The sequence below is a fragment of the Typopeltis vanoorti genome, chromosome 20 (assembly GCF_054136105.1).
Source record: "Typopeltis vanoorti isolate ZY-2024b chromosome 20, IOZ_Tvanoo_1.0, whole genome shotgun sequence".
Taxonomy (NCBI): Eukaryota; Metazoa; Arthropoda; class Arachnida; order Uropygi; family Thelyphonidae; genus Typopeltis; species Typopeltis vanoorti.
In genome coordinates, this window is record NC_143568.1 from 41,046,189 (window position 1) to 41,066,431 (window position 20,243).

At 36.3% G+C, this 20,243-nt stretch overlaps 1 protein-coding gene across 1 annotated transcript in view; it reads right to left on the reverse strand.

Moving 5' to 3' along the window:
• Positions 1–20,243, reverse strand: part of LOC150095391 (protein DENND6B) — a 480,236-nt gene that overhangs the window by 377,049 nt on the left and 82,944 nt on the right. Inside the window, exon 4 of the mRNA XM_090410571.1 lies at positions 16,596–16,676. Within this exon, the coding sequence (XP_090266697.1) occupies positions 16,596–16,676 (81 nt within the window). The remainder of the gene's footprint in view (positions 1–16,595; positions 16,677–20,243) is intronic.

Below are 20,243 nucleotides of genomic sequence, written 5' to 3' on the forward strand. Positions count from 1 at the left end.
ATTTCAAATCCTCTGTACACTCTGGTGTCCTGCACCAGGGAGAAAACATCACTATCAACAATAACATAGTCAATGAGACTTTTCTTATTCCTAGCCTCTTCTCTCCATGTGAATTTGTGCACATTTTTATGTTGGAACATGGTGTTAGTAATAACCAGTCCATGTCCTGAGCAGAAATCCAACAGATATTTGCCATTATTATTAGCTTTGCTCTTTTCTCCAAATTTTCCCAAAATATTTTTGTATGTCTCACAATCATTTCCTACTCTACTATTTAGATCCCCAACAAGGACCAACTTTTCCTTTTTCATTGTGTCAGTTACTTTTTCTAAAGCCTCAAAAAATTCCTCCACTTCTACCTTAGTAGAACCTTCTGTGGGACCATAGGCACAAATAAGTCTCATTGTCCAGTTCCCCATTCTCATATTTGCCCACATTACTCTACTTGAGACTGACTGCCATTCAAGAAGATTAGCCTCGTATTTTGTGTTGAATACTATGGCTACTCCTTCTTTTCCTTGATTGTTATTGCCTGAATATAACATTTTGTATTTATTGCTCAGAAAGATCTCACCAGTTTTGGTCTTTTTTGTTTCAGTCACCCCTATTATGTCGATCTGGTACTTATCTAATTCCTCAGCTAGCTCCATTTCTTTGCCATTCAGGCTTCTTACGTTGATAGTACCGATCTTTAACTCTGGTGATGTTGAGTTGGGGTTTGTTTTCAGATTTGTTCCAGTAGCTGACTTTTCGCTGTTCGCCCTGGTTCCCTGGCGAAAACAACGGGGGCCTTGTTTAACCGGGCGACGCCCCAGCCGGCATGAAATTTTGTCATGTTGTACCATCATTTTTTATTTTGGTTTAACCAATAAGAATACAATTTGGTCGGCTAAATCCCAAATTGCCAGCCCATCCTCGTTCGTTCAGTATCAAAGTAGATACCCAACAGGGTGCACCACGAGAAGGTGAGGATTGGACATTAGGTCAGAAGCCCTGGTCGGTTCTCCGCATTCCTTTAAAGGCTATGTGGAGGTCTCCTCTCAGTTATACAGCTTTGACCCTAAAGTATAAATAATACAACATAGTCAAGATTTAAAGAAAGGATATAAGATCATAGAGGGGCAGAGGCATAGCTAGGGAGGGGCAGCAATGAACCTTTTTTGAACTTTTGCAGTTAATTCTAAAATACAGTCTCCAGAATTCATTTCCAAATATTGTAATACTACTGCGATTTTTCCTCACAATTGCTGCAAGTGTTGCTAGTTGTGAGAGGAATTTTTCTAAATAAAATTGATTAAGAATTACCTACATTACTATGAAATAGACATCGAAAATGTCATGGACGATTTTGCTAACAGAAAAGCAAGAAAAATAACATTTTAGAATGTTGAAATTAAAGTTTTACTTCAAAAAGTAAACAGTGTTTTAATTTATTTCCCTATACGTGGTTTGATTTTTTGTAGTATTTTCGGTGTGTATTGAGAGGGGCGGCAAAAGCTCTAGCTACACCACTGTAGAGGAGTAAACACAATCAAAAATAAATTTATACTCATTATATATCATAAAATATATATAAAAAATTTTACACCAGCTGATCCATTTTACAGTACTCTTTCCTCTATTTCTAAGCTTTTCAATCACCTCTACAACACTGTCATCTTCATAATATGTATCTTCTATATTCTTACAAGTCTTCTCATCTAAAAAAAATTTAAGCCTTTTTTTTCCCCCCAGTATTCTCTCAGGATATCTGCTGACCTCACTAGGGAGCTTCAACATACTTCTTTCTATTCCAAGACTGCCTGCCTCCTGATTTCCTAAGTCCCCAGAGAATTCAGATTTTTCTGACCTTGAATGTAGCCTGAACCATATGCATCCCTGGCTGAATCAATAAATGTTTTGTTCAGAGCTTGCCAATGAGATGCAAAGGTTTGGTTCTTGTTTTCAAATTTGTTCATTTTTTCTCGAATAATATTTGTATGCCTGAAACTATAATTCACCTCTGAAAGCTGTTCAAACTTTGATTCTTTTGAAATCTTTCTTGCCTATTTTTCTCTTAAATATATTTATTTTTATTCTGCTCAAGAATGTTATCCTCTGCAAGTGACTACACTTATGATTTCAAAACATGATAACATGATATTATTACCTGTATTAATATCTTTAATTATGTACAAAGATCTTTAAAAAAAAAAAATAATAAATAAATTGGACTTATTTATAAATGACAACACTTTCAGGAGAAGGAAAGGGAGAGGATGATGAGCATGCTTGAAAGCAGATCAGGCATCATTCTTTTATAAATTGTAGTTTTATCAAGGAGCTTTAACAGAGATATCTCTGATAAAGCTCCTTGAGGTATCTCTGTTAAAGCTTCACACTGAGATATCTTCAAGGAGTACAAACAAACACTTGTAACACACACACACACAATAATAAATGAAATACATGGTTCTGACCCTGAAATCATATCTAGGTGGGTCATCCTCTATGGCATTTGTAAGAAGCCTAGGTTGCAAATTGGACTCTAGGGGTTAATGTTTCCCATATTTTGAGAAGATTCTTGCATCGACACTTGCAGATTATTACAAAAACAGTCTTTTTTATATTTATTGTCATGGAACATGCTGTTTTTTTGCAGAAGATCCTGTGAGTGGTATCCAATACATAGTCTGCAAGATCAGATTGACCATAGTTGTAATTACAGATATATGCTTTGTCTTCATCTATATAGATGGTGGCTTATCTACTTGTTTTTGTTCGAAGGATGCCAGCTTGCATGAACAGGGCACTTTATATACTGCAGGCACTGATTTTTAGTAGAACACATGAGGGTAGCAAGTTTCCAGTGGAGTGTAAAAACTGTACTAAGATTGTATCACTGAACTGAAGCCTTTTGGCTCTTTATTTTAGCAATTACTTTTACGCACCGAGTTCACTTATGAAAAATACATTCTCTGACATTTCAAGTTCCTTAGTATTGAACACGAGTTTTGCTCTCTTAAGGTGTCTGCCTGGTCTCTGAAGAGAACCAATCAGTTTTAAACAGCTGTCACGCCAGTGAAACCTTATCAAAATGGACTAATAAAAGGCAAATATATATAGAAACTTGGGCAGTGCCTATGTCTTTTAAGTAATCCACACTAAGGCAACTCAGGAATGCCGAGAAACATATTCCCCCAAGCTCTCTGGTCAACTTATGAAACTTTCATAGTTTCTACATTCGGCCTTGAAATAATGCTGGATCTAATATCCACTTGTTTATGTAATTTTGCATCGCAAAACTGAAACCTTTTCGCTCTTTATTTTAGTAAGTACAAAGGTTGTATTTTTTTAAGGACCTTGCTATTCTTTTTTTTTTGGATGTATCCCAGAAATAGGGGATGGTGATTGCATTCCTGAAATCCTTCTGAAGAAAAGTCCAATGATTGAGGTGGGGGGGGGGTTAAATTCTGTAAGAACTGTAGCCACTGGATAAGAAGGCATGCTGTGTATATGGTTCAGTTCTGCTGAGAGAGGGGTTCCGTTTGAACAAAGATTATAAGCTCTATTGGTTAATGATGCCATATTGTTGGGAGGTGGTGGTGTCACTAAGGTGGGGAAGGATAAACTATTGTCAGTTTCCTTTTCCATCATAAACTGGATTCTTGGATGTAGACTATCAAGGTTACAGAGGAAGGAGTCTAATGGGTCCAGACCATGAAGACAAACAGAGAACACATCATCTACATATGATGGTGTGCTGAAAAGTTATGTAATCACAACGAAGGAATTGAGATAGAACCATATAACTAATACATTATTCTACATATTCCCCACAAAGTGTTGTATACTTGCGCTGCTGCATCATTTGCAATCCTCTGAGAAAAGTCTTTCCCTTGTTGTACAAGCCAGTCCTCAGCTGCAGATATGACTTCATCTCTGGTAATTTTTGTTCCTTTCAAGTGTTTCTTTAAATTTGAGAATAGGAAATAGTTAGATGGGGCCATGTCTGGCAAATAGAGTGGGTGAGGCAGACATTGAAAGCCCAAGTCATGTATTGTCTGTAGAGTTTCATGAGCAGTGTGAGCAGGTGCATTGTTCTGCAGAAGCAACATGCCTCTGCTCAGTTCTCCGCAGCATTTTTCCTTCAGTACTTCCGTTAATTCCTTCAGAGATGTTGAATAAACTGCTGCTATAACAGTTTCACCTTTTTTTTTTTTTGAGGTACCTGGTAAGGATTACATCATCCATATCACAAAAAAACAATGGTAAGAACCTTCCCTGCTGGCTTTTAGATTTGGAACTTCTATGGTCATGGAGAACCTTTATGTCTCTACACCACTGACTATTGTTTAGTTTCTAGGTCATAGTGATGAAGCCACATTTCATCACTAGCTGCAACTGAGTAACTATTTAGAAGAACAATTTAATATTTAACATGATAATATGTATGGCAATGGAATTTTATTTTGTGCAAAAACCAGCATTAGTTCTAAAAGAACTAACACTGTTATTTGATCTTCTGAACAAATAGTAAGGACTATTTGCAAATATAATCTGTATACTACATTCAAACCAGACCAAAAATTGTCATCTTTCTCACCAGCTATCAAAGGTACATTATCACTTTGATCCTTGCCTGGTGTTAATCAAATACCTTGTTCTTGTCATCTTTGCTACTTTGAACAGATTGGCCATTCTACTACAATCAGAATCCAAGAACATCAAGATTATAAAAGATTTCTGGAATCAAAAAGTTCAGTTCTTGCTTCTTATGCCATTGACACTAGACTCAGATCACTGGAACTGTGTATAGTGCCAATGCTTAGAAAAGAAAAGAAATATAAAAGTATAGTTTTCTACTAATTGAAGGTTAAGCAGATAAGCCTCACCATGTCTGACAATAAAAGTCACCAACAGAAATCATTTCATTTCACAGCTAATAGAATCAGCAAAGTGCACTTACCTTTTTACAACACTAGGACTAAAATATTTGTAAATGTTTTCTGCAGTTATATCAAATAAACATCATGTGAAAATGAAACTGTATTTTGCCAGTGATAAACATACCTTGTCTACCATGAATGAACTACTCTTTGATTTTTGTGATACCTCACTTCATTCACATATTTACAATGAATGACAATACTGAGCATGCTATATTGTGATATGAAGAGAAAAGCTAATCAACACATGAAGGCACGACTACATGAGAATTTAGGAAATAGTATGTTTCAGAGTCTCTGAAAATGTCCTTAAAAATAAATACGTGGAAAGAATATTGGTTTTTCCAACTATTTAAAGTTTCAATGGATAAATTACATTTCTTGGTATGTGAAATGTGTACTTTTGTGTTTGACAACTGTGAAGAAAGAAATATTATGTTATTTAATGATCAGCCAAACAGAAACACAGAAATGTTCTAAAATAATTCTCTTTACCTCATCATTTGATAGCTAAAGCTTGTGAGAATAATCATTTAATGTACTTGGTTCCTGCTTAAAAAGAAGCAAAACTATTTAAATATAATACAACTGAATCTTTATATGTTTGTGACTGTGTACAAGGCCATAATGCTGCTACCAAATTCTATTTCTCTTGAGAAATGACTATATCACTTTTCTGAAGAAGTGCTCTGGAAAGCTTGCAGTTTGAAGAGTTTAAGGATAAATAACTGATATTTGTGTGGTTTTGATTAATGGACTGAATACTAAAGTTGTTGACCCCTGTGCAAAAACTTTGCTATCAAATTGGGGATACTAAAGGGCTGTCACCAATGCACAATGTACAGTCAACTTATCCCCACCTTCCAGCAGTATAGCCTGTTTCCAAAAACAGGACTCTTTCAAGCATTGCCCCCACAAAAGTATATCTTGCCTAGTTGGAGGAAATGCCAACTACACTTCTAGGTGGTAGATGTCTTTCATCACCTGGTGAAATATCACCCCCTTACTTATTAAAGACCTGAAGTGGCTGGCTGCAGCCATGTTTGGTCACTAGAGCAAGGAGTCTAATTTCTGCTCCCCCCCCCCCCACATGCAGTGAGTAATATCTTCAGTGACATGCCAATCTCATTGTATGTGAGAGTGTGTGTGTGGGGGGGGGGGGGGGAGCTGAACCCTCTCGCTCATTCAAGGCTACAGCAGTAAAATGCTTCCGCAGGCCAGCCACTGGTTAGTACACAGGACCAAACCAGTAAGTAGTGAATCTGGAGGCTTCCCAATCAGCTATCGTCAAATCCTGCAACCATGTATTTTGCTAATTCATGACTGGAGGGAGACCAAATACTGTGGCTGCAGGGGGGAAACTGTTGAGGACATGTATGGACAGGAGATTTAGTTCCTTTTGTGTAGATGGTATGTTTGCAAGTCTGTCACCTCCCACTGCATGCCCCACTTCCTCTTTATCTCTACCTTACCAAATACAATGGACCACAACCCAAAGAAATGCAATTGTACTGCAGATCTCAAAAATTCTCTCACAAAAAATACTTCAAAAAAAAAAAATAATCCAACTATAAAAAAAAAACATCAAAAATTGAACAAAAAAAAAACAGAAATCCAACCAAACCACCCATCAACATCAATTCTTACCAAAAAAGAAGTTTCCACTTCATCAACATCCATGACCTAAACAGCAGCATAAACGCTGCGCACTACCACAACCAGAATTACTATTCCTATCAGAATTCCAACTGGCAACCTCAACAGCCACTGTCTACCTCATTGCCAAACTACACATTACACAGCTCTTTCTCCACAAGGGTGGCACTTGTGCTTTCTTCAGAACTGACATACCATAGCAGAGACTGCAAATCCTTAAATCCCTACTGACTACTTTTGGTCTGCTTTAACTCAAATTTTCTCTACCAAATCAACCTGCCCTTTTCATATGCTCTCTCTCTCTCTCTCTCTCTCTATCATTCTCCAAACTTCATCAACCACTCTGGCCTCTTCTAGCCACAGAAGGAATTGGATCTTGTGATTTTTGAGGAACTCTTTCACTTTTTTGAAGTGTGGCATGGAGTGAGATTCTGTTGGAAGATGAGTTCTTTGTCTTTCTGGATCTGTGGACCACTCTTTTCTCCAATATTTTTATTTATTATTCACTTTTCATCATATCATCAACAGGCTTAAGTGATCCTGTAGTAATGTATAAAACAACCTCAGAACATCTTTACAGCTAGGTGTTTAGGAGCTTGTTGAAGGTGGGCAAGAAAAGTATTCTCAGCCACTAATTTGCAAACATGAGATACTAGCTCTCCTTGGACAAAAAAAAAAGTCTCATCTGAGAATATGACTTTCTTCCACTTCTCAACAATCCAAACTTCATACACTTTTGTTCACTGGAGTCTCTTTTTCTGCATAGCCTTCATCAACACTTTCTTTTTTGGTCTGTAGGCAGCCCTCCCTGCCTCCAACAATCTTCGATGGACTGTCATGTCAGAAACATTAAACTCACAAGCTGCCAAGTCTCTATTTAAGTCTACAGCAGACAACCTTGGACTCATTTTGCTTTTCCTAACAAATTAGTGTAATTTTCCAATAAGTTCATTAATTTGCTTAGGCATGGACTCTACCAACACAAAACACATTTTCCTTATTTCTCATCTCAAAACCATACTTTTATAATGGATTGTATTAATTATCCTTTGTATCATGATTTAATTTTCCAAGTCTCTTTTTCACTATGGCCCGCAAATTTTCTATTGGGTTAACGTGAGGAGAGTTACCTGGCCACTGAAGCAATTGGATCTTGTGATTTTCGAGGAACTCTCACTTTTTTGAAGTGTGGCACGGAGCAAGATTCTGTTGGAAGATGAGTTCTTTGCTTTTCTGGATCTATGAACCACTCTTTTCTCCAATATTTTCATTTATTGTTCACTTTTCATCATACCATCAACAGTCACAGGTGATCCTGTAGTCATGTGTAAAACAACCCCAGAACATCTTTATAGTTAAGTGTTTAGGATCTTGTTGAAGGTGGGCAGGAAAAGTCTTCTCTGCCACTGATTTGTGAACATAGGTTACTTGTCTCTCATCTGAGAATATGATCTTCTTCTACTTCTTAACAGTGGAAGAAATACTATATGCTTTGTATTCTTAAGGTGACAAAGGAATCTATTTTAGTCCTTAGCTAATTACCACTTATAACACTTCACTGACAGCTACCAATAACTGAAACCTCTGCAATGTGTTACAGCAGAATGGATTAAGGAGCTATTTAAGTGCTCAGCAGGGAAGGATATGATATTAAGAGACCTGAGTCTGGTGTGATATAAGGCACTCAGAAGTCGGTTACCCTCATAATGAATGTCAATACTACTATCTTTATCTTCTAAGAATGTATTCTTATTTTCCCTAAATTCACTCCAGCAAATCATGTAGTACAACAAACTATTTCTCTGATCCTTTCAGGTTCAGTATAGTGAGCATCTAATACATTATTTAGTGTTTTTAATTATTATTTTCTTTCTTTAATTAGAATTTCAACTGCCTAATAGCGCTGTTCAGAATCTACAGCAGCAGTTGATTAACAGATCTAAATGAGACTAGAAAGATCCTAACCAATCAATAAGTTATGGCCTATTAGTTCAAACCCTGCTGTAGCATTAATATGCTTTTTAGTTTGTACTGAAATTTCATTATCCAGTGCAAGACTGCCACTGTACTTACCATCTCTTCACACTGTATAGAAGAAGCGTTTCTTGTGTACAATTTATAGTGACAAAAACACACGTTAGAGCAATTACTTTACTTATAATTAAGAAATAACACTCTATATCCAGGTCATTATCAGGAAAACATACACATGAACAAGACAAGCTACATGACACTACACAAAAGTTAAATCTAACTGTTTTGTTAATCTATTTAATTAAGGGGATAATAAATCCCTCATTATTTCAAAGCCGAATAAGAAACTCGAAGATCAAAATCTGAAAGTTTCATGCCGAAGAACGTTCGGCAAGTCCAAGAGTAAGTCAACGCCTGGTGGTACAACACTAGGGCAACTCTGAGCAAGCTTCGATCGCTGTCCTTAATACTTTCTCATAATGTAAAACGCAACTCCTAGGAGATGCATTACTGTTTTACATTATGGGGAAGGTCATAATGTAAAACCCAGACCGGTTTCGACCTTTATTGAGGTCTCATCAGTGAGCAGGTAGACCTGGATAATACCAAGGTTTTAGTGAACAGAGCTTACATACTTTACTATATGAATTACCAGAAAGGTGTACCAATATATTATTACTACAGTTACTGTAGTGCTTTGTTAATCATTTATGCTGGCCTAATATATAAAATTAAATTAATAAATGAAAATAAAAATTTTAAAAAGAAAACAAAATGAATAAATAAAAATAAAAATCTAAAAAAATAAAATGAATAAAAATATTTCTTTTTTAAATTGAATAAAATAAATTAATAAATCAATAAATACTTTATATAAGTGTAACAACATACAGATGATTAAAACAAAAAAAAATAATAAAATAAAATTACAGCTGAACTACATCAAATACATCTTTACCATCCTGTTTGTCTTCAGTTTTTTGGTTGGATTCTGCCTTCATGTTCTGGATCCTATATTGGTTTGCTGATGGATCTCCCAGATTCTTGAAATTACTAATCCATCATTCTTGTTGAGATTAGGATGAATCAGCATCTCACAAACTTCCTTCAATGTTCTTTCAAACCACTTTTTGGTAGAGCACAGCAACTTGGTGCCTTTCCATTTAATTCTGTGACAAGTCACAGAATTAACTGGAATTAACATGTCATAGGTTATTCATGACTTATTTTTCACAGTATTAACACCACACACACTTTTATCACAAAGATGTTTTATTGACGCTTATATTTCACTGATTTTCAACTCAGCATCATCATCAGAGCACAACACACTTGTATACGCGACAGTGAGTGAGTGAAACAACATTCAATGCATTTCAAAACACTGGTTAAAAATCTAATCCTAAAAGATTCAGACATAATGGTTAGTTTCGATGTCACCTCCTTATTTACCAATGTACCACTTATAGACACTCTTGATTTAATCAAGTTTAAATTTCCCCCTGATATTTTAGAATTATTTTAATTTACCATGAATGCAGGTTACTTTACATGGGGGGGAAAATTCTACAAACAGATTAATGGTACTGCTATGGGTTCCCCCCTCTCTCCCCCATTAGCAAATTTTTACATGGAACACTTTGAAAACAAAGTACTTACCACAGCTACATACAAGCCACAAGTGTGGTTACGCTATGTAGATGATGTGTTTGCCATCTGACCCCATGGACAAGACACTTTGGATGCTTTTGTCACCTACCTAAACAGCCAACACCCCAAAATTCACTTCACAGTAGAAAAAGCTACATAACTGTTTACCATTTCTTGGCACATTAGTCACCTACCTTTCAGATGGATCACTATCCTTTTCTATTTACAGAAAGCCTACACACACACACACACACACACACAGGAAGATACCTACATAAACAATCACATCATCATCCTGTCCAACAGTACGGCATTTTAAAAACATTTACACAGAGAGCCAGAGCCATTTGTTCTAACGATACAGCTCTGACCACTGAACTCCAATACCTGCGCCATACGTTCTTAGCCAACAGCTACAATCCCTACAAAATAGATGAAATACTACATAGGCCCATTACTCACCCCCCCCCAATACACAAGAATACAACATGACCATTTCTATTCCCTATATCAGAGGTACATCGGAAAAGATAGCCAAAGTATTGTTGAAACATGGCCTTCGCACCACTTTCAAACCTCATGTTAAGCTGGCAACTCTGATCCGCTCGCCTAAGGATAAACTTCACCCTTTAGCACACCCAGGAGTATATGAAGTTCCTTGTGACTGTGACTTGGCCTATTATGGGCAAAGAGGAAGATCAGTGAACATCCGCCTGGAAGAACATGAAAGATACATTCGCTACTATTACTATGGCAAGTTGGGACTGGCAGACCACGCTTTGGACACTCCTTCACACAGGATTAGATGGAGGAAAACGAATGTGCTATTTAGGAGTCGTTATAGATCTGAAAGATTATTTTTTGAGTCAGCAATGGCTTTGAAGAATTCTCCCAACCTTAACAAATATGGTTGCATTAATTTGCCAAAAATTTGGGAGACGGTTATCTTAAGAAAAACTCCTGGATAGCTGCTGTTTTTTTTTTTTTCGTTAGAAGGCGCCAAAAATAAGACTTTAGATCTTTTGTCTTTTGCAATTATTGTTTCACTCACTCACTGTCGCGTATACAAGTGTGTTGTGCTCTGATGATGCTGAGTTGAAAATCAGCGAAATATAAGCGTTAATAAAACATCTTTGTGATAAAAGTGTGTGTGGTGTTGTTAACACCGTGAAAAATAAGTCATGAATAACCATCAACACCTAAGCTTATCTGTTAAATGTCATAGGTTAGACTAGCATAAACAATTAACAAAGCAGTTAGATTTAGCTTACTTTTGTGTAGCATCATGTAGCTTGTGTATTGTTCATATGTATCTCCCTTTAAGTAAACCCTGCCATTTTTTGCAGAAGTATATTGTCTGTCAATCCATTTCTGTATGTGAGTTCTTACTAACTTTATAAAATCTTTGCCACCACTCCAGATATTAATAGGTCAGTGCTTAGGTACTTCAGTTTTTGCACCACCATGGGTACAAAGGGTCTATCATACACTCTTTCCATTCCTGTACCACTTCTGAGCTGAGAATTATACAACTAATCAAGAGAAGAGCCTAATCATTTCTGCATAACATTCCTTTAGCATATGTGCTGATATCCTGTCTGGCCCTATTGCCAAATTCTTATCATGCATTTCTATTGCTTTATCCAATGTAGTGTAGTGTTGCTGGTAAAGTGAGCACTTGTTATTTAAACAACTGCATCTGATACAAGCATACTGTCTACATTATAAGTTATTCTTCCACTTTCATTCCTTTTTATATTACCTGCAGCATTATTCGTTTAGCTACAGCCTGCCCAGACAATTTCTTCACATGCTCCAAATCTGCTTTCCCCTAACTTTTCTAGTGGCCTGCTGTCTATGTTTCATAACTTGAATCCTTATTCTTTCAATATTCCTTCGACATAATCATATTCTTCTGATGGATGTCTTGCTTAATAATGTTGTATATCACTTTAAGCATCTTTTCTTGTTTCATATGCACTACTATCCTTCCCCTTCAGTAACTTATACCACGGGATCAAATCTAGTATTGTCAAGAGGGTTATAATTTCCAGCTCTCTAATTCATCATGTATCCTTTCTTAACTGGAACATCCATATTGCCAGCTACTTCCTAGGTAGATATGGCAAAATCACGGTGAACTAGTGGACCACACTCTTAATTGAAACCTCTTTGATACTATGATTAAATCTAATATTCGAACTTCTAGTTGCTTCTTTCATATGCTACTTGAGAAACAGCTCAATAAATTCTCCATTTTCATGAATATTCTCTGCTACCCAATCAATACTGGATAATTTCCAATATAAGAGAGGATATGAAAGACTACTGGAAGAAGCAAGAAAGTCATCATTAAATTCCTGATATGTACTCTTATACTCTCAAGAGGTATACAGGATAATTATAATAGTACTACATGAAAAATTTACACCATTACTAACTTCTGATTAACAATTTTCCTCCAAATTAATCTCTTATCTTTCAAGATTCCGATATTATCAGATGTAATATTTCTGTCGAAAGTTTATTTTTCACTTGGTTAGAGTATAATAAATTTAGTTTAATCCTTTATCCAAGTGTGAGCAAACAAAGTTTGCAACTGAAAGTATCTTCAGGACTGGGGTAAGGTGATACAACACCAGGGCAACTCATTGCAAAGGTGGAGCAAGCTACCAACACTCCTGTCTCAGTATCTCCTATAATGCAAAACACATCTCCTTGCGGATATGTCTAATGTTATGCATTAAAGGAAGGGCCACTACCCAGACTAGTTTCAAACTTTATTGAGGTCTCTTCAGTGGGAGCCAGGCCCAAGCTGAGATACCAGGCAGAAGCATTCGCAGGTCATCTCTACCTATAGGAGTTGCCAAATGGTGTGCCACCCTTTTTTAATAAATTACTCTGGATTTAGAGAAAGATGTTGAAAGTTTATTTTTCACTTGGTTAGAGTATAATAAATTTAGTTTAATCCTTTATCCAAGTGTGAGCAAACAAAGTTATCACCTTACCCCAGTCCTGAAGATACTTTCAGGCACAAACTTTGTTTGCTCACACTTGGATAAAGGATTAAACTAAATTTATTATAATATTTCTGTCTTTTAAGATACCTTTTACTTTATCAATCCATCCACATCTGGATCTTTTCACTGCCAACCAGGCAAAGAATACTTTTTGTTAATCTTTCCTCTTTGATTCCGTTTAAGTGACAATACCATCTGAGATTAGCTCTGCTAACACATTCCTGAATGCTAACAATATAAAGTTCTTTCCTAATATCCTCATTTTTAATGTGGTATGGTCACTGATGCCATCTGTTCACTCCACTAATCTTTCTCAGAACTCTCATATCAGAGGTCTGCACAGTCATTGATCATGTTTTATTTCTAACCCAGTTCTTAAAACAATAAGTTAAAATTGGTTTAAATGTTCTCTTGTATACAACTAATTTAGTATTTTGATTCAATTCTTTCTTATTCCATATAAATTTATTCAGCAGAATTTCTACCATACCAGCTTTACTAATTCTGTTGTCTATTTCCATATTTAATTTACTATCTTCACTAAAAATTATGCCTAAATAGCTGAAATGTTTTACTTGTTCTATAGGTTCGCCACTCAGGATATAGTTGATGTTTTCAATGTTTCTGCCTATGTTCATTGTCTGTCTTTTTATTGTGGATTTTCATACCAAATTTATTACAGCAGTGCAGATTTGTACTGGATTTATTCAGAAGTGCAACATCATCTGCATAAAGTAAAGTTGCTAAGATTAACATCATCAATTCTGATGTCAGATTTAATATCACTTTCCTTAATTTATGATGATCCATATAGATAATGAATAACAGTGGATAAAAAGTGCACCTATGTCACACACCTGATTTTACCTCAAACCATCTTCATGTACCTCCTTTAAGTCTAACTGCTGATTTACAGCTAAAATAAAGACTACGTATTGTTTGATATAATGTCCCATTTATACTATACAACTGTAGCATTTTGAAGCTTTCCTCTTCTCACCTTGTCATATAACTTTTCCAGATCAACAAAACTTTAATACAATTCCTTGTTATATTCCCAAGATTTCTTAACTATTTGTCTTAAAGTGAAAATCTGATCCTGACAACCTCTATTTGGCCTGAATCCAGCTTGTTCTTCACCAAGCTTCCCCTCCACAATTTTTCTTAGCTGTTTCTGAAGTTCTGCATAAATCTTACAAGGAACACTCAGTAGGGAAATACCTCTGTAATTCTCACATTGAGTTTTATTTCCCTTTTTTATAGATGGGTACTATGAGAGCTCTGCTCCAATCATCTGGAATTTGACCTTCTGAATTATGCAATGCAGCCACTTTAACTTTTATACCTCCATATTTGAGCATTTCTGGCTGAATTTCATCTACTCCAGCTGCCTTTCCACATTCCAGGTATTTGGTGACTTTCTACTTCAAGTATGGATATGTATTCCCTGACTGCATTCCTGTTGGGAGCTTTTTACCATCATGCTGACTCTGCTTATATCATTTAGCAGTCTTTCAAAGTAATTTTTCCAGACATCTAGAATACCTTTATTTTCTGTTTTCATACCACCCTTATCATCTCTGATTCATTTTATAGTACTTCTTCCTCCATTTGTAATGAAGCAAGAAAGTAAAGGTGTGAAATCTGTTAATCTATTACCAGATATGATATCAGAGTTAAGGAGAATGGCTTTAAAAGCAAATGATTCAATGGACTGGGTTTGTAGAGAAAACTGATGTTTGTTTATGATGATGAACTTGTATAAAAGGGATGGCCTGCACTTCAATGGATATGGGATCAGGAGAAATTATTTTTTGGAATATGACAATGTAAAGTCAGGAAATCTAGATCATCATCATTGGAACAAATGTGTGTGTGTGTGTTAACTGCAACTAAGAAATAGAAAAGTGACAATGATAAGAATGTAAATGAGCATGGTTATGAATTGTGTGAAAGGATGGCCTTGTTCACCTTGGGTTTGGATGTTCTGAGTGAGTATGGGAAAAGAGAAAGCTCCAAACTGGATCAAACAGACTACAAATTATGAGATGCTACCCAAAAGTTTGGGGTAATTTGATCCCCCCCCCAAAAAAAAATTACTTACTCCTACTCTTAGTTTCCACTGTTCCCTTCATAGTCGTCCCTTGAGCATGTATGCAATGATCCCAGTGGTTTTTCCATGATTCCGTGCATTCCTGAAAATACTCGTGTGTGTGTGTGTGTGTGTGTGTGTGTGTGTGTGTGTGTGTGTGTGTGTTAAGCACCTCTCGCACTTCTGCATGATCTCTTTAATCGAGTCAAAACTACACCCTTTCAGCCAGAATTTCATCTTGGGAAACATGAAAAAGTTGCAGGGAGCAAGGTAAGACAAATAGGGGGATGGAGAATGACTGTCATGTTTCTGGAAGCCAGGAACTGTCTAACAACGAGTGATGTGTAAGCAGGTATGTTGTCATGGTGGAGAACTCAGTCAACTCTTCCACTTGCCTGAACATCTGTGCTGAATGCTTTCCCTTAGCTGCTTCAGAACATCACAATAAAACTTTCTGTTGACAGTTTGACCTGGGGGGGGGGTTCCTTGTCGACAATGTCTTGATGTCAAAAAACAATTAACATCGACTTGGCATCATATGAACTTGACAGGTTTTTTTTTTATGCTTCCTTAAGCATTTGGTGGGTGGTTCCTACAGTTTTTTTGAGGTTGAAGTAAAATTGGATGCATATTCTTTGTTTCTTAAAATATGCAACTCAGTTGAAGAAAATCACCGAATCACTAAACCACAACTTTACAAAATGCACATAATCCAAGAAATGCAGCTGTTGGCATACTGATTCACAAAAGGATACTGCTTGCCACTTACAGCTGTGGAAGGCTGTACTACAACCTGTTTTTTACACACACTATTCAAATTCCCCAAACTTTTTGGTAGCATCTTATATAGGAAAAAGTAAGGAAGTAGCTTGCCATGTCTATTAACAAATACCAGATGACTAACAATTTAGTTTGGAATTTCTTGTTAGTGCTAATGATGTTGGGAACATGATCCAGTGATCTCATTCCAATGATGTCACTGGAACTTTCCAACATGCGTCTGTGTGCAATTTATTTTCATAGTGTCCTAAAGTGTATTTGCCCCCATTTCTTAGAGATTTATATCATACATATAGTTGACTCTCATTAGACACACTCAAATAACCAAACCAAAGTCCTTTAGCATGGTAATGCTGCTACGACTTTGGCTATGACTTTTCAGTAGTTTGTTACAGTGAATAAATTCACCACAACAAAATTTGTTACAATGAGAATTGACTATATTATTGGAAGATAAAGGAAGAAGCTACTTAAAATATGGTAAGATAAACATACCTTTTGAAAGTATCCCCTTCTTACTGATCTATCTCTCACTTGTCTGAAGTATACAAACCCATGAAAGTAAGCACCATCTATCTGTACACATATATATATATATATATATACACATAAATATTAAATAAAAAAAAATTGTAAATCATTCACACAGATTTACATTAACAATACTATCTGTTAATTACATTGTTAATTATTAATTTCTAATTACATTAATTATTCCAAAAATATAGTGACCAAAACAAGCAAGTATTCATTTGCTTTGACTTCGAGAAAGCATTTGACAAAGCCCAAAGTACTAAAATACTTGAATTATTAAAAAGAATTAGGTTAGATGGTACACACATCAGGATCATCGAAAACTTATATTGGAACCAAAAAGGCATCTGTTCAAGTTGATGACATTGTTACAGACTCAATTAAACAAGAAGCAAGGCAAGGATGTACGCTGTTGCCTCTCATTTTTTAGCATATATTCAGAAGCCATATTTCAAAAAATCTTAAAATGAATACAGGAAAGGATTAATGTAAATGATGAAATCATCAATAACATCTGATATACTGATGACACAGCTCTCCTGGTAGACAATATTCAGGATCTTCAAAATCTTCTTGAACTAGTGAACAAAGAGAGAGAAAGAAATGGAATTCAGAATAAATATCACCAAAACTAAATTCATGTTCATAAGTTAAGAAACCAATTCTTAATTCAGCACTTTCTTTAAATGAGAAACAAACAGAGAGTGACAAAATTTAAATATTTCAGATGCTGGTTAAATGAAGAATGCAATCCAGAAATGGAAAGAAAAAATTTTCTCCTAATGAAATTAACACTGTGTAACTGCAATTTAAATTTAGAGTTTAGAGTATGCATGGCTAAATGCTATGCATGGTGTGTACTGCTGTACGGTACAGACCTTGAAGACAACACCATTAAAATAAAAAAAAAAACTAAGCCTTTGATATGTCGTTATGTAGACAAATGTTAAAAATCCCATGGACAGCAAAAACATGAAATCAAGAACTGGAACAAATTGGGAAATCAGATGAAGGAAAGTTGTAGAATCAGTGGTAATTCAGAAAGAGACTGGGACAGGTATTAAGGAGTCACATCTGAAAAGTAATGTCAGTGGGCCTTGAATAACCAAAAATGATTTGTTATGTTTGTTTACTAATGCTAGAAATAAAAGGAATGAAATTGTTGCACTGATCAAGTTTTTTTGCCCTAAAATTGTTGGAATAAATGAGACACATTTAGATGAGGATGACATCCTGACAGGAATAGAGATGGATGGATATATTTTTCATGAAGATACACAAGAAAGAAAGGGAAGAGGAGTACTGTTAACGGTAGCCAGAATTATGCCCACCTAAGGTGAATTTGCAAGGAGCAAATAGTGGTAGTGGTTTTGAAGCAGTATGGTGGGAAATGGGGTGAAAGATTGAAATATTTAGTTGGGTGTTGGCTGTAGACCTGGCAATTTAGAGAATAGAAGGAAATATATAGGCAATTAGCCTAGTTAACAAGAAACAAGTGATTATTATGGGTGACTTTAATTATGGTAATATAGACTGGAATAAAGAGACTGCATCTGGGGACAAAGAGAATGAATTTTTGGAGTATTTGAGAAAGAACTACCTCGAACAGTATGTAACAGAGGATACACAAGGATCAAGGTTCTTGGATTTGATTATCTCATCAGAAGATATTATAAATGGGATATCAAATCTTCCACCAGTTGGTGAGAGTGACCATGTGGTGATCATTTGGAGCAAAGACTGCCATATTAAGATTTCTGTTAGAAAGGATATATGTGGAACTATAAGGTTGGTGATTATGAGAAGCTCTGGACACTACTTGCAGTAATAACATGGAATGAGGAAAGGGCATCAATGCAGCTTAGGCCCTACTCAAGAACTATCTGGTAGAAGCCATAGCAGAACATATTCCAAGGTCAAGAGGTTTGTTAAATAGTGCAGCTATGAAATGAATGAAGAAGTAAGGCATACAATCTGGAATGCCTTATGGAAGAAGCACAAAATGAGTAGTAACAACCAGTTTCATGAGGAGTACAAAGAACAGATGAAGACAGTCGCTTGATAAGAATAGTAAAAGTGCAGTACAAGCAGCAGTTGGCTAATGAGCAGGAGAAGAAAGAATGATTAGAAAGGCTGACGTTGATTAGTGAAAATGGTGGAATGATAACTACTGCAGAGAATACAGTACAGGTTTAAATGAGCAATTCATTAAAGTAGTTCATCCTTATTTCAGAGCAGTGGGAAGGGGGGAGAGAACTACTGATGGTGAGGAACTCACTAAATTTTACATCAATAAGGTCATAGGACTTAATGGTATATCATCTGTCTTGGGGGGAATGTTTCAGGGAGTAAACAGCTTTAACTTCACTTTTCACCGAGTCTTACATTTGCCCAAGTTCCAAAGGAGTGGAAACTGGATAAAACTGCTCTGCTTCATAAAGGAGATGATATGACTAAAGCTTTGAATTATAGGCGAATCTGCTTGTCTGGCGTTATGATCAAGGTGTTAGGGAAGCTAGCGAGAACCAGGATTCAGAACTGAGTTGACAACAGCAAAATTCTCTTCGACAGACAGTATGGCAATGAGCCTCTGTAGCTCAGTCAGTATAGACAAAGCCCTCTGGTTGGAAAGACCTAATTTCGATTCCCGTCTATGAAGTAAGGAACCTTTATCTGGTCTCTTTCGACTAAAGGTGAGTTAGCCGGTCTCATATGGAGTTAAGGGGTTTTTTCTTCCCAGAACAGGAAAACCAGCCCCATGGATCTATAATCATAAATAGTTAATCCCATGAGGGGGCTCAACTTTCCCCAATAAAGATGGGAGAGAAAAGGGATCAAACCCCATATGAATAAATAAATAAAGCATGGCAATCTGCTTGCTTAATATAAGGGTGATGCATACACTGTGGTATATTTAAATTTTGCAAAGGCCTTTGAAATTGCGACATAACAAGCTGGTAATTAAATTGGAAAGGGTGGGGCTAGATAGTACTGTATTAAAGATTAGCTATCTGACAAGTATCAGGGAGTTGTCTAATTGAGGATCAATATCTCAAGAAGAGGAAAGCCATCAGTGGTGTGCCCCAAGGGTCAGTTTTGGGACCAACTGCTATTCAAGATACTGGGATAGTCTGAATGGTGATATTCTGTTTGCAGATGTTGCAAAGTTAGAGAGAACTGAGGAGTAGAGCAGACACTGTAGCTTTACAAGAGGACTTGACAAATGATTGGGGTTACCACTTGAATGCTACAGTATGTAAAGGTTTTAAAATTTGGGAAGGAAAGATGAATTCTATTTGTGTATTCACAATAGAATACACAAATGGTGGAAATATTATTATTATTATTATTATTATTGTTCCGGGCAACTCCAAGGAGTCGACAGACTCATCGAGGGAGGCCCTAACATCATGTCAAGAACAACTATTCGACATTCACACAGTATCTATCATACCTTGCCTTGCTCATTCACGGTCGTAGCACCCACAACAGACTCTGGAAGCTTATTCCACTCATTCACTACCCTCCAAGTAAAAAACCTAGCTCTAACACCCTTGCCAACCACGCTCTTCCCCAGCTTCCATTCATGGCCCCTAGTCTTCCCACCAC